The 26,589-nt window shown below is 36.7% G+C and overlaps 3 protein-coding genes across 3 annotated transcripts; 2 read left to right on the top strand and 1 right to left on the bottom strand.

Annotated features, from left to right (window-relative positions):
- Window positions 1–262: 262 nt before the first annotated feature.
- Window positions 263–13,178, top strand: LOC121733576 (pre-mRNA-splicing factor Slu7). The gene is made up of 12 exons (XM_042123871.1): window positions 263–544; window positions 643–797; window positions 955–1,047; window positions 3,644–3,833; window positions 4,084–4,169; window positions 4,541–4,686; window positions 4,860–5,043; window positions 5,537–5,682; window positions 6,596–6,701; window positions 10,906–11,002; window positions 11,319–11,509; window positions 12,966–13,178. Exons 1-12 carry the CDS (start codon window positions 376–378, stop codon window positions 13,137–13,139), a joined length of 1,737 nt encoding a protein of 578 aa, XP_041979805.1. The 5' UTR covers window positions 263–375; the 3' UTR covers window positions 13,140–13,178.
- Window positions 13,179–14,509: 1,331 nt separating this feature from the next.
- On the top strand, window positions 14,510–17,130 carry LOC121733672 (sorting nexin-12). The gene is made up of 4 exons (XM_042123998.1): window positions 14,510–14,773; window positions 14,934–15,029; window positions 15,348–15,450; window positions 16,212–17,130. Exons 1-4 carry the CDS (start codon window positions 14,522–14,524, stop codon window positions 16,337–16,339), a joined length of 579 nt encoding a protein of 192 aa, XP_041979932.1. The 5' UTR covers window positions 14,510–14,521; the 3' UTR covers window positions 16,340–17,130.
- Window positions 17,131–17,694: 564 nt separating this feature from the next.
- Window positions 17,695–23,829, bottom strand: LOC121733671 (cAMP and cAMP-inhibited cGMP 3',5'-cyclic phosphodiesterase 10A-like). Its single transcript, XM_042123997.1, has 15 exons — window positions 23,533–23,829; window positions 22,889–22,987; window positions 22,444–22,646; window positions 21,658–21,831; window positions 21,269–21,417; window positions 20,917–21,086; window positions 20,561–20,694; window positions 20,313–20,431; window positions 19,989–20,223; window positions 19,591–19,746; window positions 19,286–19,387; window positions 19,071–19,148; window positions 18,870–18,968; window positions 18,433–18,602; window positions 17,695–17,884 (listed from the first exon to the last, which is right to left on the bottom strand). The coding sequence occupies exons 1-15, from the start codon at window positions 23,798–23,800 to the stop codon at window positions 17,764–17,766; spliced, it is 2,277 nt and encodes a 758-aa protein (XP_041979931.1). The 5' UTR covers window positions 23,801–23,829; the 3' UTR covers window positions 17,695–17,763.
- Between the last annotated feature and the right edge of the window lie 2,760 nt (window positions 23,830–26,589).

Below are 26,589 nucleotides of genomic sequence, written 5' to 3'. Positions count from 1 at the left end.
ATTTTGAAATTCACACCCACCGGCAAAATAGTACAAAGTAGTCGTTGAAGTTAAAAATTTTTCACCATAAAATCTTTGTTTCGGCCCGCAACTAGAGATGAGACAAGACCAAAATGTGAACTTGTGAGTTGTGGCCTGTATGAAAAAAGGTTGAGTACCACTGCACTATGTGCATGCCATTAGAAAAATTGCCTTTTATTAAAAAAAATATTGTCAATTGACATTGACAGCAATTATTTGACAGTGACAAGTTATTGTTGATGCTTCGCATTTCGCATTTTACACGATTTTGTATTGCTTTAATAATTTAGTGGCTTTATTTGACTGATATTGACTTTAATTATCGAATTGAAACTTTGAATCACATAAACCATAATGACTTCCACTGCGCGTGCCGCAGTTTCTCAAATATTGCGAAATAAAGATGACACTGGTGACGACGAAGATGAACCTAAAAAGAAGTCTAGAGAAGATTGGAGGAAAGCTAAAGAGCTAGAAGAAGCTAGAAAGGCCGGTACGGCACCTGCTGCCGTTGACGAAACAGGTAAACAGTTGATTAAAATTGGTCACTATTGTAACCTGTCATCGCCTAGTTGCAAGACAATACTTACATTATTCTTGTCTTTCATTTATTTATTTCAGGCAAGGACATCAATCCTCACATTCCTCAGTACATTTCCTCTGCACCTTGGTACTATGGTACTGCTGGGCCAACTCTCAAACATCAGCGGCCACAGGCCGATAGAGAGGGGGAGTTCACAAGGCTTGACACATATTACCACAAAGGAGTTGATGTGGTATGTAATATTTTTAATACTATCCTTGTTAAAAAAATTATATTTTGAATGTGATTACAAATATGATTTCTTTTACAATTCTTCTTGACAAGGCCTATGATGCATGCTTAGTAGTTTTACATTACTTATGTTTTTTAATCTTTATTACTGTTTTCAGACCAAAGTAGCAACAAAATACAGAAAGGGTGCATGTGAGAACTGTGGAGCTATGACACATAAGAAGAAAGATTGCTTGGACAGGCCTAGAAAGGTCAGTATATTAATTTATTAAATAGTTTTTTAATAGATTACTATTTCAACAGTTTTTTATTTGCATACATGTTTATAATATGTGCATTATGTGAATACTTACATTTGTTTAGTTTTATGAAAATGAAACAAATATCATGCCATACATGTTATATGTATGCTGTATACATATCGTCGCTGCGCGTGCGATACTGCATATGAGCAGTTGGTAAATACCGCATATCTGCTTTTTGATGATTTTACAGGAGGAAGAAAAAACTGAATATCTCAGCTATTTTGACTCCTATTACCAACTGAACTTAACAGTTAGTTCTTTGTACTTTCCTTTAGTGGTTAGTGACGTAAATTTGTTCACAATTGGCTTAGGTTTTGTGTAAAGTCACTTACGCGTTTTTGTATTAAGTAAATACAAAATAAGTAGGCTTTATATTAAAGATATGCGGTTTTGAAATCAAACAAATCAGTAAAAGGTTGCATTTTATTGTTAGAAAAATCAAATATTTTATATTGTTTTACACTGTAACCTAGCAAAAATATGATGTGTTAGTTACCAAATTAATTTTACAATATTATCTATTCTTAATTTTTAATTGATATTTCAATTTTTCATAGATTTTTGACTTGATCTGACAGAGATCATAATAATCATTTAAAATAAAAAATAAATAATTTATTACATAAATACATATCAAAGCCCTGCTCTTCCACGGACCTGAAGAAAAGAACCCCCACCCGGAGCACTTCTTATCAGAGGGTCGAAGGTCAAAATGAGTCTGACGCTTAAATGAAGGGACCATAGCAGCTGCAGCTATACTCTTCAGAGTAGCCACCACAATCCAGTCTGTCGGAGCTTAGCTCTGTACGGTGGTTCAATATGGGCAGATTCCTTCACTAATTTCGTAGTAATAAGGCGGGCATTAGCCGGGCGGCAGCTACTCTTCGCAATGTAGCGGTGAGGGTTACCAGGAGGTGCCGTACGGTCTCCTAGGTGGCAGCTACTGCCCTATCGGGAGATCCATCGTGGCAGCTGGTTACGAAGGTCTTCGCCAAGTTGCTCATCTTCGTTCCAGAGAGGACATCGCGGCCTGTAGTGGGAGTTCCGAAGGGCTTAAAGACAAGGAAAGCAGCCTCGAGGCATACAATCGTTGGGCCATAGAGTAACGAAGATAATGAGCTATTCTCTGTTCCAATTGGGGGTTCAATTGGGGCTCCGGGTGAGGCCGGCTTAGCTGGTCCCGACGCCGAAGGGAACTCTACAATTTACCGAAGCGTTCCATTACTTTGGTGGTAGTCTGCTCCCTTTTGAAGAAGACCGTCCTGTCGTGGAGGTAGCCCTGTGTTTGATAAACCCAGAACATATTTTTGTATACGGCTGAAGGAAAATCAATGTGGCTGGAAACCTACCCTGATTAGCTGGTCCCGACGCCGAAGAGAACTCTTCAATTTGCCGAAGCGTTCCTTTACTTTGATGGTAGTATTCTCCCTTTTGGAGAAGACCGTCTGGTCGTGGAGGGAGCCCTGTGTTTGACAAATCCAGAACATCCCTCCATATACGGCTGAAGGCAAATCGCAGGTGGTTTTAGTAGGGTTAGGGTACGTTTAGCACTACTAGTCGCCCATATCCCCGGGGTGCTGTAGCTTAACTGAGCTACTTCCCCAACCTGGTGATCATATTTTGTCGTGGCCATTAGTTGCCACTTGCCGCCTGGCGCCTGTTTGTTAAGGTGAAGATATAATGATCACATGATGTAATCTTCCTTGATCTTCAAAGCAATGGCAATGGTGGTAAATTAATTGAAACATTTTAGCTTGAATACAATACATATGAACAATATTAAACAATAATTAAAATATACTTACATGGTGGTTTATCTCAGAAAAATAGTTATTTCTAGGAGCACTTACTATTTTCGATATAATTTTCTTGCCGCTGTAGTAAATAGGTACGCGGAATTGCTTCTAACTTCCGGCCGCCTACTGTTCCGCGGTATTGTTTCGATGGCAAAATGTACGTTTCTAATTGGATAATTTAAATTCTGTGAAGCCTAATATAAGCCAATATGCGTTTCGAATAGGCTGGCACAATATCTCAATTTTGCGCATTTTGCTGTTACACGGTATTTACCAACTGCTCATACGCGGTATCGCACGCACAGCGACGATATATATACAGCATGACTGGTGAGAGTTGAGACAAATTGTTCAATACTTAAGGAGAGTACTCGGTACTTGATTCTCATTGTAATTATGTAATAAAATTAGGTACTTAATTTTTGAGCCCCTTAAATTAAATGAATCATGGACATAAGTAAATTACTATGCAGTCGGTGCGGTCCACCCCGCCCCGCACCGTGCGCTACCCTTCCCGCGCGTGGTGTCCATGCATTGGGTAAATAATTATTTAATTTTAAGCTACATTTACTCAGTGATCAATTGATATTATTTTTTTCATCTAATATAATAGCCAAATATCACATCCTTGAGTATTGAACCTGTCTCACCAGTCATGCTGTATATATTTTTTGATGGTTTTATTTAATTTGCATGCAAATATGTTTAATATTGAAAAGATATAATTTTCATTATATTTATTTTAGATTGGTGCAAAATTCACAAATGCAGGCATTGCTCCAGACGAGTTTAACCAACCCAACCTCAACCTCAGTTATGACGGAAAACGGGACAGGTGGAACGGCTATGACCCGTCACAGCATAAGGCAATCATTGAAGAGTATCAGAAGGTTGAAGATGCTAAAAGGGAGTTGAGAGCACAGAAATTGGAACAAGGTAAGGTTTGTCAATTTTGCTTGATTTCAATGATGGTTTGTTAATTTTTTCAATAAATTGTCAGTTTTTTTTAATTTTTTCTTAGACATCCTTGTACTTTCCACTTGCTTTCACTTGCAAAGATGTAAAAATGTTGTATTGTAAATTGCTTGATTTTCAATTAATATTATTAAATTTTATTATTTGAAAGCAATAATTTTATATTAAAGCAAGCAGACACATCCTATAATTTTGCATTCCAATATTGCAGATCCGACAGCCACGGAAGAAGATGAGGATTTGGAGGGTGAAGACGAAGACAAATATGTGGATGAAGTTGACATGCCGGGAACTAAGGTAAAGTGCTACAATGCTTTAAATGAATATGGGCGGGGGCGCTGCTGGTAAAGGAGAATTGACAAAAATGGCGTTTTTGTATGATGGCAGCGTTATTTCCTTTTGTCGCCATCATTTAAAGCCTTCTCGAAGTTGTCAAGCTCTATCATCTATCTATCATGATTTTGCTACTTGCTGTGCTCATGCAAGCTGTGGCTAGAAAAGTCTTTTTTTTACATCAAAATCTGAGCAGAAGATTCTGTAACATTATAATAATTATAATATAGTGTAACATTTTTGTTTGTATTTTGTTGAAATCTCTCATATATTTGACATTCAACAGTTGCGATGTAAACTTGTTTTAAACATCCCTCAACATTATAATATTACAGGTGGACTCCAAGCAACGTATCACTGTCCGAAATCTTCGTATTCGCGAGGACACGGCCAAATATCTACGGAATTTGGACCCCAACTCCGCATACTACGATCCTAAGACTCGCGCCATGCGAGACAACCCCAATCCGGAGGCAGCTGAGTAAGTTTCTTGAATTATAAACAAACTGACTACAAGAAAAGAAATATAATTTTCCTACCTGTATGTAAGTAATACCAGATAAAAAGTTATCAACAGTTGTTAATATTGGTAAGCCGTTAATAATGTAATCAGCTGAATTAGTGCAATATCTACAATCTATACCCATCATCTAGGTCAGAATACGCCGGTGAGAACTTTGTCCGTTTAACCGGAGACACTCGGGCGCACGCCGCAGCCCAGATGTTCGCGTGGGAGGCGCAGGCGCGAGGCCTGGACGTCCACCTGCTCGCTGAACCCACAAAGCTGCAACTGCTGCAGAGGGAATACTCCGCTAAGAAAGATCATTTTAAGAGCGAGGTGGGTACAGTTTTTACATAGTTACTACATAGTTTGATAAAAAGATATTAACATACTTACAATTTTTTTCTTTATTTTTAACGCCGGGCGAAAAAAAAGTGGGGTGTTATATTATGTTTGACGTGTCTGTAATTTATGTGTGTTTGTATTACGTGACAGGGTAAACAAATACCGTCAAAACAAAACCAGTCCTGCACACATTAGGATATTTCCAATTACCTATTGGAAATATTCTAATGGGTGGTTTTGATAAAGTTTTTTATTTGAACTGTCAATATTTTGTTTGATGTTTAAGAGTGTTCTTAGCAATAGGTCAATTGTCATCAGCCGGCCGGCTGGAAAATTTAAGGTTTATCTAATTCATGAAAATGAACAACTTCCAAAGATTTGATTGGTCAAATATTTTGCATTTTGATTCCTTTCTTAATATCATTTTTATGATGTTTGTTACTATTTCATTTATAATTTGTATTCTATATCTCCGATATTCCAGGTGAAACAAGCGGTGCTAGACAAGTACGGGGGTGAGGAACATCTCAAGGCGCCGCCACGGGAACTGCTGCTGGCTCAGAGCGAGGTGTTCATGACTTACAATAGAGACGGCACGCTTAAAAACCCCGCTGAGAAGCAGTTGGCCAAGTGAGTGTCCATTCTAATATTATAAATCTCAAAGTGGGTCTGACTGTTATGTTATATTTATGTTGTGTTTTATCTAAAGTGTTTGCTAGCTATTCTACTTGGTTTATAGTGATACCCATGTCGTCACCAATGGCTCTTGCGGAAGACCGGCGCTGAATATGCCCCTGGGTGTACCAGCACATGCCGAGCATGAGCCAATTTGCGGCTGCTAATTGGAATTATATATTATCTTGTAAATCTGCACCATGTATGAATGAATGTAGTTGCAAATAAACTTTATTATTATTATTATTATTATTATTATTATTACTGTTACCTCTTCACGCCCAAACCGCTAAACAGATTGTGCTGAAAATTGGTATGCAGATACTTTGAGTCCCAAAAAAATGTACGGTTCCCGCGCGATTAAAGAACTTTGGCACAACGGAGTAACGGAACAGTAATTAGAGTTTGTATGTGTTCCTTATGTATTCACTGTAAAAGCAGCAGCGCTGAAAGTGCAATTTTTTTGTCATATATATGGGCAACACATTATGAACTTTCCCATACAAAAGTAAAAAAAAAAGAACTCTCAGCACTGCTACTATCACAGCAAACTCTATATATAGGGTGTAGAATCCTAGGGACACTGGCTCACTAACACACCCAGTACCACTGCGGAGCGCACGTCTATCCACCGTCACTGTCACTATGCAACTGAAACTCTAGACTACTTGAAAACGACATATATAGATTGCATCCCCACTATTGGTGTTTATGAGACAATGTTAAGTATCTACTTTGTATCTACATAGTAGATACTTAACATTGTCTCATAAACACACTGCACATACACTACATAGGGGATCCATTTTGGACTTTACCATCATACAATCAAATACACTAACATGTTATAACATGTTATGTTTTTCAGGAGTAAATACGAGGAAGATGTGCTGATCAACAACCACAAGACAGTGTGGGGCTCGTATTGGAGGGACGGACAGTGGGGTTACAAGTGCTGTCACTCCTTTATTAAGGTATTGTTTAGTGTTTTACCCGCTACGGTAAAAAAGGTATTGATCTTGGTAGTCTATCTGTGTTATATGTATTTGTTCATGCTCATTTTTGGAACAATAATTTAACGCCGAAATTACTAACTGTCCGGGTTTTATTGTGGTACCACTCCGCTAACAATAAAATATGTGTCACGGTCAAAGAACAACGAACCTTATTGGCATACCTTTCATATTTTGGTGTACACCTATGAAACATACGCCAATCGAAAGAGAAGATGTTTACAAACAATAAATACTCTTTGACAAAATGTCTAATAATATACTTTCTGAGTTATTTCAGTTTTAAAATGTAAAATAAATAACATTTTGGATATATAAACTGAAATATTTCAAAAAGTATTACATTTACGACATTTTGTCAAAGAGTTTTTGTTGTTTGTAATTATTTTCTCTGTCGATTGACATATGTTTCATAGGTGTACACGAAAATATGCTCTTTTTAAGTACTTAAAACTAATTAGGTATGTCACGCTTCATACAAAAAGGTTCTCTCCTATCTTTTTTTTTTATAAAATCGTATGAGCTAAACCCACGACGCGACAGCATGTCACGTTGTTCCTGCAGCGCAGTGTCGCCTAGAGTGGTCTCGCATTTAATAAAAAAAACCAGTTATTTTAAGTATTAGTAAGCTATGATTGTTGGCGCACCAAAACTATCACATAGGAAATATACTAAGCTGATAAAATAAAACTTTTTTATTCAGAATAATTTTTTGCAAATATTCTCTGAACGTCTACATGATATCAAAATAACTAGATAGATCAAAATAACTTAACCGATTCAGTGCGGATGACACGGGAGCCGTGTCATACATGTTTTTAACGTGTGGCTTATGACACGTGAGCCGTGTCATTTAAGAAAACGCTTGTATCTCCCTCACAGAAATGGATCTAGTTAGAACCGCCATGTCGCTCCAATTTGTATGAACACGAGCGTGTCACTTTTTTCATACCTACTGTGACGTCACAAGAGCGCTTTAGTGATAGGAACCGAATACCCGTACGCGCGGAATCGATTCGAAGGCGCGGCGCGCCCCGTCTCTTTTGCCACTTTAATAGATATATCGATTATTATTCGAGTAAACAGAGGAATGATAAATCTAAAGATACGTGCTTGCCAGGACAGCTATAGTTTGTGCGTTTTATGATGATATGCGTGACACATTATAATTGACAATAGTAGGGAAGTTACCTAACAAAAATTAATCGATAGTTTAAAAATATCGAATCACTTCGTAAAGGAATTGCAATCGAAATTATCGATTTCGTACTGACATTTCAGTGGTGCCGGCGATTTAAGATGGCCGCCCTTTTTTATCGATTTGATTTCGATTCAACAGAGTCAATCTCTATTGACACAAGTTCCGTTTCATGCATTAGTCTTCTGTTTAACCGATTTGAAAAATGACATATTTTTCAAATGTTTTCGTAACAATAATTTTTGATCCTATTTCACAGTTAATATTTATAATTTTTATTAATAAGTTAGCATTTAGCATCTTTTCATTTTTATTCATTTACAACTATAGGAAACGTTTGTTTTTGTAGATGGAATATAATTTATTACATTTTGATTTTTTTTTGTTTTTTTGTAAAAAAAACCCGTAGCAAGGAACATGAAAACTGTCACCCATATATTATATTATTCTAAACTAAATCACTAAACAGGAACATAAATACATATTACATAAAATATAATTACCGAGTCACAAAATATCCCAAAGCGAACATTATCATTCCCGTTTCACGTCTGTTTCGAAAATCGATTAATTAGAATCGAGAATATGTACAACACTATTTGCTTCATTTGACAGGAAAATGAGAATATTGACTGTACCTCGAAACTAAGCGATGAGTGAAAGTATCGATTGTTTTATTTCCATTGCGCGCTCAATAGCAGACAAACAGAACGGGCTCTATAATTTTCTAACCAAAGCGGCAATGTATTATGAATCATGCGGTACACACGCAGTTACGTAGATTTCATAGTAAAAACTACAACCACCCACGATTAACATTAAATAATTGATTTTAAATTAAAGGACACACGATTTAATAATAAAATTACTTACCGATGATAAGAAACGTATCCACTATTTAGACCAACGTTTCTAGTCGAATTTCCACAGCCCAATACGGCACAATTAGACATTTTTAGAATTCCGATTGAAGTCCGATTCCGATAACGGTGGAGCGCAGACTAAAGAACAGACTTTCGAAAGATTGACATTGTACAACGTTTGGGACCGCGATGGCACGCGAAGTACATACACATGGCCTATCTAACTAGATCCATTTCTGTGATCTCCCTCAAATTACACTTTAGAAGGTTCTACTCTGAACAAAATGATCTTAATTTTCCACGTAGAACAAGACTATAGGCTTCGCCTCTGAATATTCTGTGAATTGAAAAAAAGTAGGGGCCGTCAACCTTTTTTAAAAGGTGCATTCATTGCGGATTACACGGCAGCCGCGTCTTATATGGGTTTTTAACGTGTGGCGTATGACACGTGAGCCGTGTCATTTAGAAAGCGATTGTATCTCCCTCAAATTATACTTTAGAAGGTTCTACTCCGAACAAAACCGTCCTAATTTTCTACGTAACAAGCCTATAGGCTTCATTTCTGAATATTCTGTGAATTGAAAAACGTAGGGGCTGTCTTCTTTTTTAGTCCGGCCATACGCCCGCCCGAACGCACTCTGTTCATACATTTTGTTGTGGACCCCGAATACTATCAGAATTATGACTTGTCAAAATGTATTTTTCTGATCAGAAATTCGGATAATGTGCGGCCGGGCTTTTTAGTAGTTAACTTTTAAGAAAATAAAGAAGTAATATTGGGAGCCCATATTATTCTATATTATTTTAGACTTTCAAGTTTTCGCAATTTTTTTTAAACAATAATGTAGAAAGATACTTACGTTGACATCAAAGTATTACTAATCCACTAACGATTTTTGTTTTAATCTAAGTTGTTTCTTTCGAAAATATTTCTAACTGGCTGTTTCCGCAAACTTCCTTATCCATAGGAATAAAACGTTTCCCTGCGGTTAAAAGTGGTATTGTACCTATAAGCTTTATTACTAGAACCCAATTATCGTGCTTATTAAAATTTATCGAAAATCGATGTAATAAAATATATCGAGAAAACTTAGTTTTATGTATGGAATTGGCTAGTTCATATTTTTATTTTATTTCCTCATGGTTCCCATCATCAAACCACCACTTTTGTGAACATGGTACCAATTTGGAACCGAATCAATCAGAACTAATACCCCATACAACAAAAGAAAAAATTTGAAAATCGGTTCACAAATGGCGAAGTAATCGTTGAACACACAAAAAAAAATATCCACAGCCGAACGTATAACCTCCTCCTTTTTGGAAGTCGGTTAAAAAACTTAACAACGAACTTATTTAAATTTATCTACGAACTACGAATCCAGATCTATTTAATATACTCATTTTTCTAACTTTGAAACCTACAAAAGGTTTGCAACATCTGACCAAAAAAATCGCTTACCTGCCATTTTCAGGTTAAAATTTAGTAAAACTACTCGAAATCAACTCAAAACAACGTAGCCTTCCGTTAACATCAATGGTTTGGTTCAATTAAATAAATTAAGTTAATAAACACGTTAAAATCAAGAAAAACAATAAACCTTTTTGAACGTAGCGGGTGACACGGTAGCCGTGTCATCTACTTCTATGGCGTATGACACGGCTCACGTGTCACGAGAAAATTGTATTCCGCCACGACTGAAAGTCTTCAAAAACGTGCGCCGCGTTGAATCGGTTAAACAGAAGACTAATGGAACATAATATTAGCCATACATTATGTATTTGCTATATAATAATATAATGAATTGTACCTTAATCCATACTAATATTATAAATACGAAAGTGTGTCTGTCTGTCCATCTGTCTGTCTGTCTGTCTGTTACCTCTTCACGCCCAAACCGCTGAACCAATATTGCTGAAATTTGGCATGGAGATACTTTGAGTCTCGGGAAAGGACATAGGATACTTTTTGTCCCGGAAAAATGTACGGTTCCCTGCGCGATAAACGAGTTTTGGCGCAACGGAGTTGCGGGCGTCATCTAGTATTGTATAACTGGCAATAAAGGTTTATTCTATTCTATAATCTATTTTATGTATTCTGCAGATGTCATACTGTGTTGGTGAGGCGGGCAAATCCACAATTACAGAGGTACCGGAGACAAGCACAACACACACTGAAAAGAGAGTAGAAGCTGTGGATGGTGAGTAATCGCTTAGTTTGTTACGGTTTACTAAGTTTTAAAAAATACGAAAATATGTCTGCAAAAGTATATTATCGAGTAACAAAGGAAAGGCTCGCAGGTTAAATTGATTGCTACGTATGATAACGTTATCGAAAGATAATCTTATAACAATAATAACAATGTTTTGTTACTATTAACATTTGTTATAAAATAACTTTTGTCGTTACCAATACGTAGCTGACATTTATTCCTGCCCCACCTTATTACTTTATGATATTTGATTTACTGTATGCTTTGCCGTCAGTGTATTAAAAATATTTTTTTATTTTAACAGACAAAGGAAAGTCGGAAAAATCAGATAAGTCTTCGTCGTCCGAGGACTCTAGCAGTAGCTCATCAGATTCCGAGACTGACACGAGAATCAAGACAGAGAAAACCAGCAAGAAGAAGAACAAGAAAAAGTCTAAAAAGAAGAAGAAGAAGGCGCTGAAAAAAGAAAAGAAAATAGAAGATAAGCTAAAAAAGGTAAGAATAAATTATTCTACTATGTTATATTATTGATGTATGTAGATTGTCGTTTTGCAAATAGTCTAATAAATGCATTTATGTAAACTTTTACAAATTGTGACAGTCTGTGTGTAAATATAATTACTTACTTTACTTTCATGTATGATGATTTATAAGCACATTTTATGTTTTCTGTGTTTCGTTTTCTTTTTTGTTTTGTTTGCTATTATTATTTATTTTTTTTGTTATTGTTGTGTTTTGTATTAATTCATTGTAAGTATTTGTAGAATAGTGTAATGTCCTATTGTGTTATTTGTGCCAAATAAAAAGTTTATTTATTTATGGACATTGGACGCTAGTAAGCATTTGTGGGTTTGCCCACAAAAAAGTACTATCAGAGAAGTTGATTCCTATGCAAATCTGGGACCTAAGTAGTTTGGTTGCATTACGTCAAACCCAGATGACAGATCACAATTAAAAGGCCGTATACATGATCGGTTCCAACCACCAACAGAGGTCACCTTGGTAGGGTTGGAACAAAAATCAACCGTGTAGACGCTTGTTTTTGGTTGACCAACCAAATAACCTTCAATAACCTTGGTAGTGAGCGCATTCCTCACGACCAATGTCTAATAGAGGACATTGAGTTGAAACGCAACCGTGTAGACGCTTGTTGGCGCTCAGTCGCACATTGATCGTCGGATGCGTTGCATGTGGCGTGTAGCGCCAGTAGCCAAAAATCTTAACGTTGCTATTAAACGTTCTTCTACAGACACAGCTTTTCGCATCAACAGTGATTAATGATCCCTTAATTACAAAACAAGACACAGGTCTTGTTTTGTAATTAAGGGTCGCACCATCTATATCTATACATATTATAAAACAAAGTCGCTTTTTCTCCCTCATGCGCGCTATTACGGTCTTTTGAGGTTTAGATAGTGGTCCCATTGTTCACTTTTCCACATCCTAGCCAAGACAGACGAGTTGATCGTGTAGATAGAGATTCAACTTTGTTGACCCAACCAAGGTGACCTCTGTTGGTGGTTGGCACCGATCGTGTATACAGCCTTTAACATTGAATTGACGTATTCGACCAAATAACGTTGGTCTGTCAATTGCATAGGAATCAACTTTAAAGAAATGCTTACAGCGACCATATTATAATTATGGCAAACAAGAGATAAAGTTTTACCCTACAGTTAATTTTTTTTCAAGTTTTACAAAATTTGCGCCAATCAGGAACTAATTTAGTGCATTCTTTTTGTAGCCAACTTCATACTCTTAAAAATAATGTATAGAACAAACGAAATTAAATCTTAATCACACTAAAATAAGTAACAAAACAGCATGAGGTCGTGTGCATCAGGTGGCTCATTAACGTGCCGGTGGTACACAGCGGTATTTTTACGGGTGGCACGTTAAGGTGTCGGTGGGGTTCAAGAGGTTAATACATCTTTTTTAATATTTTTAATAGGCTCTAGAAATGGAGGACAAAAGTCAAAAGCGAGCGGACTACTTGCTGTCGGTTGATGAACGAAAACGGCCATACAACAGCATGACGCAAGTAAAGGAGCCTACCACAGAGGAAATGGAAGCTTACATGATGAAGAGGAAGAGAGAGGAAGACCCTATGAGTCAGTTCATGTAGTGTAAATAAAATCATTAAGGATTCAAAAAGTTGTTTCAATACTCTTAACGATTATACATTCTTCCGTAAGCCATAACATTAAAAATGTGCTTCTATAAAATATTTATAGGACAGGTACAATTGAATCAATAAAAATATTATAAAAGTTTAACAAATTAAAAAGTGCCAACATCATAGTGTCATCCCTTTTTTCTTAAGGGCCCAGAAGACGATCAAACGGTTTGACTCAAACACGTAAATTTTGGTTTGACTCAAACCGATTTGATCGTTTAAAAAGCTAGTTTGAACGGTTTATAAAACATTTACGTGTTTGAAGCTTGTTTGATGAAATTTCATATTTTCGTTGTGTTTGACGCACCGTTTGATCGTGTTCCGACGCGTTTGAAGGTTTGATCAAACCCGGCTTAGTTTAGTGCTGGATTATGAAGAAGAAAAAAAGAAAGAAGCTGTAGTTTCTAGCACTTTCTGTAGATGTTCGTGGGTAAAACGATATTATGTTAGTCCAAAGTCCATACCATTCTTTGGACCAGTCTTTTTTTTTAATGAAATAAGTGGGCAAACGATCAAACGGGTCACCTGATGGAAAGCAACTTCCGTCGCCCATGGACACTCGCAGCATCAGAAGAGCTGCAGGTGCGTTGCAGGTCTTTTAAGAGGGAATAGGGTAATAGGGATGGGAAGGGAATCGGGGAGGGTAGGGAAGGGAATAGGTTAGGGGATTGGGCCTCCGGTAAACTCACTCACTCGGCGAAACACAGCGCAAGCGCTGTTTCACGCCGCTTTTCTGTGAGACCGTGGTATTTCTTCGGTCGCCGGCCCATTCGTGCAGAAGCATGGCTCTCCCACGTATATCTTTTTTTTTTCTCTTCAGACAGGACATTAACGTTATAAACATAAGATAAGAAAATCGCGATCTTCGTTCTAGAATCTAGAGCATCTTCTGCATCACAAGAACGTGTACTCGACAGCGCGTATTGAATGAAACTGCGCTGTGTCGTTTGACAAACCGTTCAAACCGACATCAAACGGTTGCATCAAACACGTAAGGTTTGAATCAAACCGTTTGATCGTCTCGGGGGCTCTTTAGATTGATATTTTGAAAGGGATGACACTACGATGTTGCCACTTTTTAATTTATTTACTTTTATGCCAGACTTTACCTCCGCTTCGCTTATTAAAAATAACGAAAATATGTACATACACGAAAACAAATACTTTACAAACGTGAAACGCGTGAAAACTGAATTTAAAATTTTATTTTATTCTACTTTTTTATTTAACGTCTTTGCCTTTATAATTTCTGAACGTTTGTCCGCCATATTGAATTTCTAGACAAATCACAAACGTCACATTCAAATTGTTTCGATGTCAGTCATCAGTGCATGTCAAAATTATTTTATTTCCATTTGTTACTGGCAGTGTTTTATAAACTTTGTGATTGTTTGTCGAAATATATCGTAATGATGGCTGAGGATACGACGGCCGACGCGACAAGACGACTAAACGTTAAGAAACAAACGCTGGACGATGCGTACGCCGCGCCGGCTAACTTCTTAGAAATCGACGTGGTAAACCCAGTCACAACCATGGGAGTTGGTAAAAAACGCTACACCGATTACGAAGTTCGCATGAGGGTAAGTAAATTTAGGATGCGATCTTTGCTTCGTGCAATAATTAGATTACCCGATCACGCTATATTGACGTTTTATCATTTGTTGTGGGCGTATCGAGCAGGGATTCCATCGGCGCCCGATACATTTATTGTCCCTAATCAATTGTATTTCCTGTTTCCAGACCAATCTTCCTGTATTTAAAGTAAAAGAATCGAGCGTCAGACGGCGATATAGTGATTTCGAATGGCTCAGAAACGAACTAGAGAGAGACAGTAAGGTAAGGAGATAAATTATTGTAGTAATACCTACTGTTATCAATTGAACAAAAAACATTCGCGGATGAATCATCGTACAGATTGTGGGACAGTAGGAGGATATGATAGAAATTTTAGGTATACAATTAAATTATAACTTTCCTATTCCACAACTTTTTGTAACCAAACTTTTTTTATATTCATGTTTTTCAGAAATAAGAACACTTCTTATTCTATTGTAATTAGAAGATAAACCTAATCTTATAAGATTCTCACAAATATCTTGTAAAACAATGTTGATTAAATTATTATTCATGAAACAATTATCTCTTTGTTTTCAGATTGTAGTACCCCCACTGCCCGGAAAGGCCCTGAAAAGGCAACTCCCTTTCCGAGGAGATGATGGTATTTTTGAAGAGGAATTCATTGAAGACCGTAGAAAAGGTGAGCCATTTCATTCCTGTTATAACACATTTCTTCATCCACAATATAGATTCAACATCACTGTTATTCTAATTTTTGGTTTCTTTAATAACGTCTTATCCCTTCTCATTTAAAAAGTAGGAGTATCTGCTTGCGAAAACATTATCCCTTCAGTTTCTTAATTACAATTGTAATTTTATTACAAGTTCAAATGATAAAGGCTTAGAAGGTAGCAGAGACTCAGGGCCCCCGTAAGGCTACTGGCAAAAAAAAAGCAAAAAAGGATTTTGGCACCCCTTTAGGCAAATTTTTTGGGTCCTTGGTTTTGGCGCCCGTGTGCATTGCACACATTGCACATATGGTAGGGACTTGCAATTATTAATGTAACTGTCTGCTGTAAGAGACAAAATATATGATACAATGAAATATTAACAATACCAAAATAAATAATGAGCACTGACCACTAATTATTATTATCTTATATTCTTGAGAGCCTATCTGCATAATTATTGTTGTTTACCTTGTACACTCGACAATAATCATGCATGACTAAAGTTCATTAAACAATATTTGTAATTCAATATTTATATGTGCGGTTTATCGAAAAGTTGCATTGTTAGTGTAAGATCACTACAGTTTGTAGATTTTTGTTGATTGTTTTTCTTACTTCACATAAAACTTTGACCTAACTTTTTTATTACACATTTTATTTCATGTACAAATGTTTGTTTAAATTTTTGTATTGTAAGACATTGTAAATAAAGATTAAAATTTAATTGCAGGTTTGGAAGTATTCATCAACAAAATTGCAGGCCATCCTCTAGCTCAGAACGAGAGATGTCTTCACATGTTCCTACAAGAGTCAGTCATCGATAAAAACTACGTCCCGGGCAAGATACGGAACACATAACCATCTCAACACTTCGAACTTTAAGGCTACTCTCATGCTCGCCTCGGATCGGCAGGACCGTAATATTGTTTTATATTTATATATAGACACGTGCCTAACATACTATATAGTACAATATATGAACCAGTAATTTCATTTTCTATGAATGCGGCGAGACGAGTGAGAGTCATTTTAAAGTTCCCGTCCTTAACAGATAGCAATCGAAGCGATAAATATATTTTAAATGGTATCACAGTAAAGAAATACATTTATATGCACTTCATTCCACAGGTAATTATTGTAAATGTCGAAATTGTCTTGTCATTGTCGAAAAAGTGTTAGATGTTTACATAATGTTAATGGAGAATAAAATAAAATATTAATGTATGATCAATAGCATTCGGTTTCAGCATCAAAGCGATCATGGTTTTTAGTGTCGTAAAGAGTGTTGCTATAATCTCATTGTTTTAAAAATGTAGGGAGAATCAGGTGTATTTATTACATGTTACTTCGTTAGGTTTAAGGGTGCTTTGGCGACAAAGTTGCAACACCGTTTGCTATGGCACGGAGATAATAATATATTGGCATATTTTAGATCAAATACCCAAAAATTGTTATATAAAATTGTGAACAATAAATTGGTGTTGTCATTATTGTTTAGTGGTGCAACACATGCAGTTAGTTAGATTTAATTAGCCTTAGTTGATTATATGCAATTTGTTAGCGGTATCAATTTGTGGACACTTGTGACATCGGTCAGTGTAATATCACTTATAAATTATACATATTCCTTAATAAAACTATTAAGTTAAGATGTTGTTTCACTTGTTTAATAACTCTTAAGAATATTTCAATATCTTCTATTTAATCTTTCAAATTGAATAAGTTAACACCAATACTGCAATTAAAAATAAATATAACAAATTACTATCAACTGACTGTTTAGTAAGTAAATCAGATTACAATAATTATTAATTATAGTAATTTAATTTTCATAATCATTATCTTTTTCTCTTCATGTTTACAGCTTAACTAGTAGCCGTAATCAACGAAAGTGCCTAGTACAAATCTTCAAAGTAGAGGTAAAACATTGTTTGTTTGTATTGCGTCGATAAGGACAGATTGAAGACAAATAGCAGAAAGACAGGTCAGTTAAATCTTTTATTTTCCAATTTTCACTATGCCATATAATTATGATATTAATCCCAAGTTAACCAAATATTATATAATGTCTCCTCTTTCGAAGAAAGAAAGAGATGACATATCCAAAGATTTAAACGGGCCCCTAGACGATAAATTTTAATGTGCAGTATTATTTACCAATTACCATCTAGGGTTGATATTCGACGCGCCCGCCTTTAATAATTTTATGGTCAAATAAATTGTTCAATTATATTGCACAATAAAATTGTTCGTCTAGGGGCCTAAGTAGTTAAATTGTCACTTTAATCTTCACTGTCCCTGTTGGACCAACTGCTGTGTTTCCCGCCGGGTACGGACTCGTCCTGCCTCCATAACTTCTGGCCCTGCATCTCGATCTCATCGTGCCACGATTCCTGCGTTTTCCTGGATCAATTTAACATATTAGACAGCATCCAGAGTGATTAGACAGGAACGTCACTGTTATCAATTGTGTGTGGGTGTGTGTTACACAATAACCCCAAAAAAAACTAGCTAGCCTGCAACTTCATACCTGCAAAAGTCTGACGACATACCTGCAAAGCTCGACATTTGAAGCGGTGTTGGGCAGCAGTGCCTTAAGAAGTACCCGTACCAGTACACGGCTGCGGCACAACCGTAGTGAACTGTAGGTGCTCTGTGGCGTCACACCTGCATACCTCTTAAGTCATACCTGCAAACCTCAGCGATGGGAGCGGTATTGGGCAGCAGTGCCTTCAGAAGTAGTGTACACGGCTGCGGCACAACCGCAGTGAACTGTAGCTGCTCTGTGGCGTCACATCTGCATACCCTGGACGTCATACCTGCAAAGCTCAGCGATGGGAGCTGTGTTGGGCAGCAGCGCCTTAATAGCAGCAGCGTGCAAGGCTGCAATACAACCGCAATGAACTGCAGGTGCTCTGTGATGTCATACCTGCAGAACTCTGACGTCATACCTGCAAAGCTCAGCGATGGGAGCGGTGTTTGGCAGTAGTGCCTTCAGAAGTAGTGTACATGGCTGCAGCACAACCGCTATGAACTGTAGCTGCTCCGCCGCACGTTTGCCGCGACGACGGCGATCCATCATTCGCAGGGGAGTGTAGCCTAGCTCACGCTCTTTATCCCCCTGTGACGAATTGGGAATAAGCAACGTCGATGAGTTATTTCCCTTTTGTAACACAGAAAGTACAGTATTGTTGAGGAATAATAATAATAATATAATATGAAAGGGTCAAGATCATCTAATGAGTGGTTTGGTAAGATAATAATAAAAATACGGAGGATAACGTAGACGGTAGAACTTATGATGAAGGTGAAAAATCTTTTAAGAATCTAGCGATCTAATCTGTGGCTAACAAAGAATCTTAGAAGCAGATTTCAGAAGGCATGATACCTGGTTATAGAACTCCTCATAGACTGCGTTGGCATTGCTTTTGGCGATGTTGAAGGGCTTGCAGCTGCCCGACAAGTCGCACGTCGTCATCAAAATACCCTGAATAATAATTGTCAACCGATTTTATGAAGATGATCAAATTGGTTGTCAGAAGTTGTGAATGGGAGCAAAGGACGAAATGCTTTAAAAAAAACTACAAACCTTCAACAATTTCTTGTGCTCAGCATTGTTCCAGTCAAAGGCATCTTCTGTGATCACTGGGGTAAGTTGGGCGCGCACCTGTTTGCAAACAGCATTAAAGGAAGTCTTTGGGATTGAGAAAGGATATGGAAGAGGCAACTAAATGGAAGTCATTGAAATTCGTTTTGATGCATTCCATTTGTGGTATCCTAATCGAAAAGAATGGATGGGCTTACCTGAAAATAAACTGCCAAATCTGTACATAAAATATTGTACTTCATCTCCTTAAGTATTTTGGATTGGTCGTCTTCTGGTAGGTGACCTAACAAGTTCTTGTCCTGAAAACGACGGATCACCTTTAAGCTAATTCTAAAGAAATAGCCTTATTCCGATAAAAAACCAAAAAGAAGCAAAGTCCGTCTCGTCTGTAACTACAAGATGAAAGCAAAGTGCCTGCATTCTTCTCATTGCAAGATAAGAAGCAATGGGGGAAAATTCAACACTAAACCTAAACTAAATAGCCAAAGTCGTATCATCGAACCTTAACAATCTTCTTCGTGATATAGTAATGATGGTGTTCCAGCATGGATGACTTGTACATGCGTGCTAGAGGGTGCTGTCGGAGCGCAAGGAAGGAGTTGTTGTAGCCGGGGTGGTCTACGTCATGACAGAGACCGGCTATCATGAGGCCTGCTGTCTGTAAGGAAATAGAAGTTTACCTGCTTTTTAGAATATGAGTGGAATAGGTACTAGTAATACTGAAGGCGTAGAGATCTATAGTTATGAGAAGGTGCTGTGTTTCCTGTATTTATTAGCGTTGATTGCTTAGATTTATGATCGTGAAGTAAATCGTTCAGTCTTTACTTTATTTATTGTCAATGCTACTCCGGAAACGCCACATGAATCCAAAATGCTGGTAGTAGAGAGGAAAATATTTACCTCAATAAAATCAAAGCGTTCGGCATTGTTCTTCAAAATTAGATACATGGTGTGGGTAAAACTGAAGGCATGCTCCGCATTATGATAGGTATTGTTTCGGTAACATTTGAGGACGGTCAACACGAAGTCCGCCAAAACTTGGCGATCGAAGTTCTTGGCAAATGTTTCTATGAACATGAAGCAAATAAGTCCAGCCATATCTTCTTTATTGGTTTCGCTGATGTGAAAAGTGTGGCTGAAAATAATTTCAAGATAAGCCTATTTTTCCGGTGCGTAATGGTTCATTTATTTTACAAAATAATATAAAATTCTTAGCGATTATACCTATTGAAACTAGTTGGTGGAACAGCGACGCCGTGTGTGGCCATAAGTGCATCGAAGTCGTGTTTGCATGGCCTGAGATGTAGACCCATGAGCTCATAGTAAATTTTGTTGAGACTTTCCTGAAATACGGAGAAAAGCATAAAAAATATTAGCCTTTGTGGGCAACATTGACTTGTGGGGAATACCAATTTAGGCTTGAACATCTGACTAAGAAGAAAAGGTGCTGCAAGAATATACATTATACATACATGGTACACCTTCTTTTGGTCCAAGTTATAGAAATGGACAATGAGAGAGCAGTAGCTTATGAACACTTTGAACACGGCTTCGTCATCCTCATCAAAGGGCTTCAAATTCTTTTTGTTAGTCAATTGAACCACGCCTACAAAGATATGAATTCTTTAAAGAAGTACCTAGAAGATCGACTATGACGTAAAGCTTTAAAAGGTTTCAACGCACATTGCGTCGCTATTCCAATTTCCAACGTAGATGCATTTGGGAGATGTTTACAAAAACAAAATGGTAATTACCAATACTATTTGGCATCTTTTCAAGGCGTTTAGGCTTATGTAATATGTTGCGTGTCAAAATCTGAAAGGCATACCAATAACACCAGTCTTGTCCATGATAGGCGATACCAAGCAGAAGCGGACTATCGTGCCAGTTATGGGATCAATTTCCTTCTCGAACCTCGGGTCTTTGTAAGCGTCGAGGACGTTTAAAAATTCGCCAGTTTGAGCAACCAGTGAAGCGGGGGTTGCTTCTGTACTTAAGCTACAATTGACAACTTATTACGTCTGAGGATGCATTATTAAATTACTGGATATGAGAAATAACATGCATTAAATTTGAATTCAAAGCAAAATTCAGATGTAGATAAGTATTACTAAAAACGAAAAGCTTGTCTAACTAAAACAGAGCCTTGCTGTACCAAGTTATTGCTTTGTGACACGTACTTTACTTTCATTTTCTTATGTGGAATTGTAGCATCATCGAATTCAAAGCCGTCCTCCCACAAATCGCCTAAAATATTGTCGCCAGTATGCTCCTTGTCGATTATATAGAAGCTACTTCGCATCACGCCCATGAACGTTTTGACCAGTCTCTATAACAAGAGCTAAATGGAAATAAACCTACGTATGATCCTGGACCAAATATACAGTATGATGAATCCAAATGATACTAGGGAAAAAGATACTGAAAACTCAAATTGGATCCCACTTCTAAAGCTTTTTTGGGGATAATGTTATGATCATAAACGGACAAAGGTATGAGCATTCCAATGACACTGAGCATTCTAATTTCCTAGCATAGTAACCAGATTTTAGGTCCATAAGATTCATACAAGCATATCCGTCAACATCGTATCAATTGAGGCGAGATCGCAGAAATAGTTCTGCAGAAGCAACCGGAGCTCGTTGTTGAGATGGCTGGACCGTTTTAGCGTTATTCTCTCCTGGGTCTGATGGACTGCAGCACCTGCCCAGCAAGCCACGCTTACTACGGTGTAAAGAGTTTGCTGAAATATAATCATAAAAATAAGTCGGGTTTTCCTTCCTGACGCTATAACTCCAGAACGCACGAACCGATTTCCACGGTTTTGCATTCGTTGGAAAGGTCTCGGGCTCCGTGAGGTCTATAGAAAAAAAAAACCAGAAAAATACCCAACTAGCCGGCAAAACAACGTTTGTTAGTTGGGTATAGTTATTGCGAGTTGCGACGCTGAATTCATATTTAGTATCTTCACGAGTATTGATAACATGATGTTGAAGCTATTTTAATGGCGAGGAATACGTACGGGGATGTAACCAAAGTTCACGTCTTAACGCAAGACGGTAGCTGATGGTAGCCAATGATTACCAAACTCTACCATTTGGATGATTCGATCAATGAATGAATATTGATGATTTGCTACGGATCAGGGCCCGTACCACGAAACGGTTTTGAGACTCAAACAATCGTACGAGAATGTTGCGCGCTACTCTAACAAACGTGAAATGACGTTGTTAGAGCAGGACGCGGCATTCTCGTCCGATTGTTTGAGTCTCAAACTGGTTTTATAGTAGGCCTACTGTTTAGCACAAAATCAGCGAAATATTCCTCAGTCTGTTTAACTGTAAACAATCCTTACACTATCATAAGGTTTTGGGTCAGTCCGGTACAGTTCCAACACAGCGTAGCATTCTCCATCTGGCTTTACGATTGGGACACAAAGCGCTACTTTAGCGTCCACCCACTTCAAGCCTTCGGAGAAGCGTTTGTCCTTCTGCACATCATCCAGAAGTAAATTCTCCTTTGTGTAGGCAGCATATGCTGCTGAGATTTTGCAATCCTCTGAAACGGTGGAGTTCATATGTTTTAATGCCTTGTAGTTTTATTCGCTTTTACTTTTTAACGCATATAAGTATTGTAGGTGTCCCAGACTTTTTACCAAAATATCTTCTTGAAGGCTATGTTTACGGCAACAATGACGTTGTTTTGTCTTGTTTTTGTGGAAAACTTTAGGTACTTTGGTATATTGTATGTTATTCCTAGAATATCTGCCTAGATCCCAGATCGTAAACTTTTTAACTTACCGATCGGTATGTTGACTTCGTGGCGTTCAGGGTTCTTCGTACTCTGTGTCAAGAGAACGATTTCATTTTTCACTTTATCCACAATGTATACAAAGACTCCTGAAATAGTTATTACTTTATTAATCTTATCTTATATTTTTAAACGAGTAATTCTTGTATATATATAATTGGAATCTCGGAATCGGCTCCAACGATTTTCATGAAATTTAGTATATAGGGGGTTTCGGGGGCGATAAATCGATCTAGCTAGGAATAATTAAAAAAAAATTACATTTTATTCGTGTTTTATCGAATACCGAGCAAAGCTCGGTCAAACAGCTAGTAATTATTATTTATCACACAATCATCTGCTGAGGATAAATACTTTTTTTCCATAAGAAATACCGAATTCCCTTAGGTATGTATGTGGGTGCTGGCTCGTCAGGATGGAAGGGTACCTACTATTACACGCTATGAGATGTCTTGGTTGACATGTTGTTTTGTTTCGCGGCCGGGGTAAGGGGTTAGATCACTTAGACCAGTCTACACCTAACCTTCCTTAAAAGTCTTAAGATCACGAAACACTAATCAAAATCGAGGTAAAAACTGATGTCAAAGGCGCTGGCTAGTGTCACCGAAACAGGTGTAGGGGTTGCTAAACTTACCGGAGCTGCTGGTAATAGCTTGAAGGACGTTCGCCGTTTCGTACAAAAGGGCCTCCAAATCGACCGTTTCGTCTAAGAAAGTTGTAAATCTGTTCATATCTAAGTACGATTTAGTCTCCTCCTTCTGTCCTTTACGTTCGATCTGCGCGTACGGCGCTATAACAATCTTAGTAGCTCTATCCAATTTTTCTGATGGAACCAAAAAATGCGATAGAACTTCAGACATAGCGGCTGTCTTGATACGATCCTTTCTATTTTCGACAGACATTTTAAATAGTATTTTAGATTTTTTAGTACGGCTACTTTTATTTTTTTATATTTTTTGTATATGACATTCTCTTTGATTTTTTGTAAATATGCGTGACTTTCTGGAGTTTGTTGACGTTTTTTTGTCATTAATTTTATTTTTATCAGGGCGTGATATGGGGCCAATGAAATTTTAAGTGAAGCTGATAGCAGAAAACGCCATACTGATTAAGTGTCTGTCTATTACATTAGCCTATTACCTTCAAACTTGATGTATGGTATAAAGGCGAGACGGTAATAAAGAGCAAAGATACAATACCATAGTATATGACATCTTTTTGTACAATACTACCGCAATACGAGCCGGCGACGACTGCGCGACATAAAACGTTACTTCCATGAAACAAGAGGTGTCGCTTCGCGTCGCTGCCGCGTAGTGTCGCCTAGTGCGGTCTCACCGACAGTATATATTAAGTCTATGGGTCTCACCAATAGCATTGACATAAGAAACCATAGGTAATTTGGGTAATAGACAGACATTGATCCAATTTTTATAATTTTTTTGTAAACTTTGAATCCTAGAAATAATATTAAAGTCTTTATTACAGAAGAATTGCTGCGAGTTTCTTACGCCGGTTCTTCTCGCCGGGTTAGTTCCCGAGCCGGTGGTAGGCATCATGTACTGTAGACCTTCAGAGAGCATGTGCAAAAAATTCTGAAAAAAAAATTGAGTTTGAGTTTAAATAAACGAAGTTGCAGGCAAAAGCATTATAACCTAACCTACCTAAGTAAATAATAAAAATAGTGTAGTTTATTATTACCTAAGTATATGAAAACAAAAATGTCTTTAGGATATTTTTTATTCAAAAATATCTGTATAGTTACAATGTATTTGTAATTAGACGTTTTATTTTCGTTATTACCAATAGGCATGATGACTATTTTTTTTTCTTATCGGTAATTGAAAGACAATTAAAAAATAGAAACATCGTTGAAAGAATGACTCTGATAGCTTAAAAATTCACCAAGATATGACAATTCAAATATCTCATAAAAAAGACCTGCCCGAAACGCTCCATACAAAGTGCTACGAAAGTATGACGTTAGTCTTTCGTAGTTTGTACACATCGGGAGGCAACTTTGTTCGACAGGTATATTAAATATTGCGTTCATGAAAGTGGTTTCATAACAAAAGTTGCTTTTAATTGCATGAGTTATCAAATTGTATACAAATATTAAGAAATTTAATTGAAAAAAATTTTGACTTGTACATCCAAATTTGAAGGCGCATAACAAAAAAAAAATACAAATGCTATCAAGCTGAAATTTTGGGAACACTTATATTTTACCGTGATTTCTTTATTTTATTAACAAAATTCGTTAATCTTTGACCTTGTCATCATCCCTATTATTAAGAATTACAAATAACAACTGAGATACAATAAAAACCCACAAAATAACATCAGACTTTTTAAACGTTTTCTAATAGGCTACTTGACCTATATTCAATTTCATTGAACAAATGCATATTTCTAGTAGAACTTGGCCTAGGAAACCGTATTTTACCCTTATCGTGAAATAAAAGCTTATGATTGATAAATAATGTCGATTTAAAAATATGATTTTATGAAAATATGATTTGTACTGACGAAAACGCTTTTGCGGTACTTCCGATTGGGATGTGACGTCATCATACTCGTAATTTAATATCTTTTATTTATCGCGGTCATTATATGTAAGTTTATTTGTACATAAATAATAAGAATAAGCCTAGAAAGGTTTGTAAAATTTATTTTCTTGAATAATTCAAATAAAACATCAGTTTTATTATATTACTAGCTGTCCCGGCAAACATTGTTTTGCAATATATATTTTTTTTTGGTATGAAAAATAGATGTTGGCCGATTCTCAGACCTACTCAATATGCTCACAAAATTTCATCAAAATCGGTCAAGCCGTTTCGGAGGAGTATGGCAACGAAAACTGTGACACGAGAATTTTATATATTAGATCTACATTTATTGTAGACGGGAAATGAAATGGCCAAAACGTTTCTCCAAAAGTTTTCAACATTACAAATGATTTCTATTTTCTTATTTAATTTTTTTATAATTTTTGGGCACTTTTAGACTCGTACATTTAGCACATAAACATTTTTTCAATAAAGAGTTTAAAATACAAAATATTTCGTCACACTATGGCGGACAGTGTTTTCGGCGCCATTTATAACGCATATTTTATAATCAACATTTTGATGGGTTTCTACTGTGTAAAATATTAAAATATTAGTTTTGTTTGTGAAAATGAATGATTAAGAAGCGATTAGTATGAAGAAAAAAAGTAGGTCAAGTAGCCTATTATTGTAGGATGGTCCATAACAACTACAACACCACATTAAACACAAAATTGATTAAAAAAAATTGGGTTAATACTTCACCACAAAGTTATTTTTTTAATGTTCTACACACAACACTTACATTTTAAAATATGGAGTTGTGAAAGTTCCTATACTTCAAGAAATCTTTTTACTACTTACATCATAAATTCATATTATACTAATCATAAGTTACAACCAATTTACATTTTGATACACAGTACATTCACAAATAAGTCTTAAATGCTAAATGCATAGAATACCAACTAACAAAAAAAAACAGGAAAAAAGAGGCTCATAGAATACAAGTGGCCTAGAAATTATTATGAAAGTGGACTTACAAGTTATTTAATTAAATAATATTTTTATATTCCATTCTTATAATAATTACTATTTAAGAAATAATTTGATTTTATTTGTGACAAAAATTATTGTCT

Source organism: Aricia agestis, chromosome 14 (genome assembly GCF_905147365.1).
Source record: "Aricia agestis chromosome 14, ilAriAges1.1, whole genome shotgun sequence".
Classification (NCBI taxonomy): domain Eukaryota; kingdom Metazoa; phylum Arthropoda; class Insecta; order Lepidoptera; family Lycaenidae; genus Aricia; species Aricia agestis.
This window is presented reverse-complemented; position numbering and strand designations above follow the sequence as displayed.

Coding starts and splice junctions, on each gene's coding strand:
- LOC121733576 (XM_042123871.1), top strand. CDS start 376: ATGACTTCCACTGCGCGTGCCGCAGTTTCTCAAATATTGCGAAATAAA. Junction 1,048..3,643: donor GCTTGGACAGGCCTAGAAAG/GTCAGTATATTA, acceptor TATTTATTTTAG/ATTGGTGCAAAATTCACAAA. Junction 4,687..4,859: donor CCCAATCCGGAGGCAGCTGA/GTAAGTTTCTTG, acceptor CCCATCATCTAG/GTCAGAATACGCCGGTGAGA.
- LOC121733672 (XM_042123998.1), top strand. CDS start 14,522: ATGTCAAAATTATTTTATTTCCATTTGTTACTGGCAGTGTTTTATAAA. Junction 14,774..14,933: donor ATTACGAAGTTCGCATGAGG/GTAAGTAAATTT, acceptor TCCTGTTTCCAG/ACCAATCTTCCTGTATTTAA. Junction 15,451..16,211: donor CATTGAAGACCGTAGAAAAG/GTGAGCCATTTC, acceptor ATTTAATTGCAG/GTTTGGAAGTATTCATCAAC.
- LOC121733671 (XM_042123997.1), bottom strand. CDS start 23,800: ATGTCTGTCGAAAATAGAAAGGATCGTATCAAGACAGCCGCTATGTCT. Junction 20,695..20,916: donor GGACAAGACTGGTGTTATTG/GTATGCCTTTCA, acceptor ATATCTTTGTAG/GCGTGGTTCAATTGACTAAC. Junction 18,603..18,869: donor ATGAGGAGTTCTATAACCAG/GTATCATGCCTT, acceptor AATTCGTCACAG/GGGGATAAAGAGCGTGAGCT.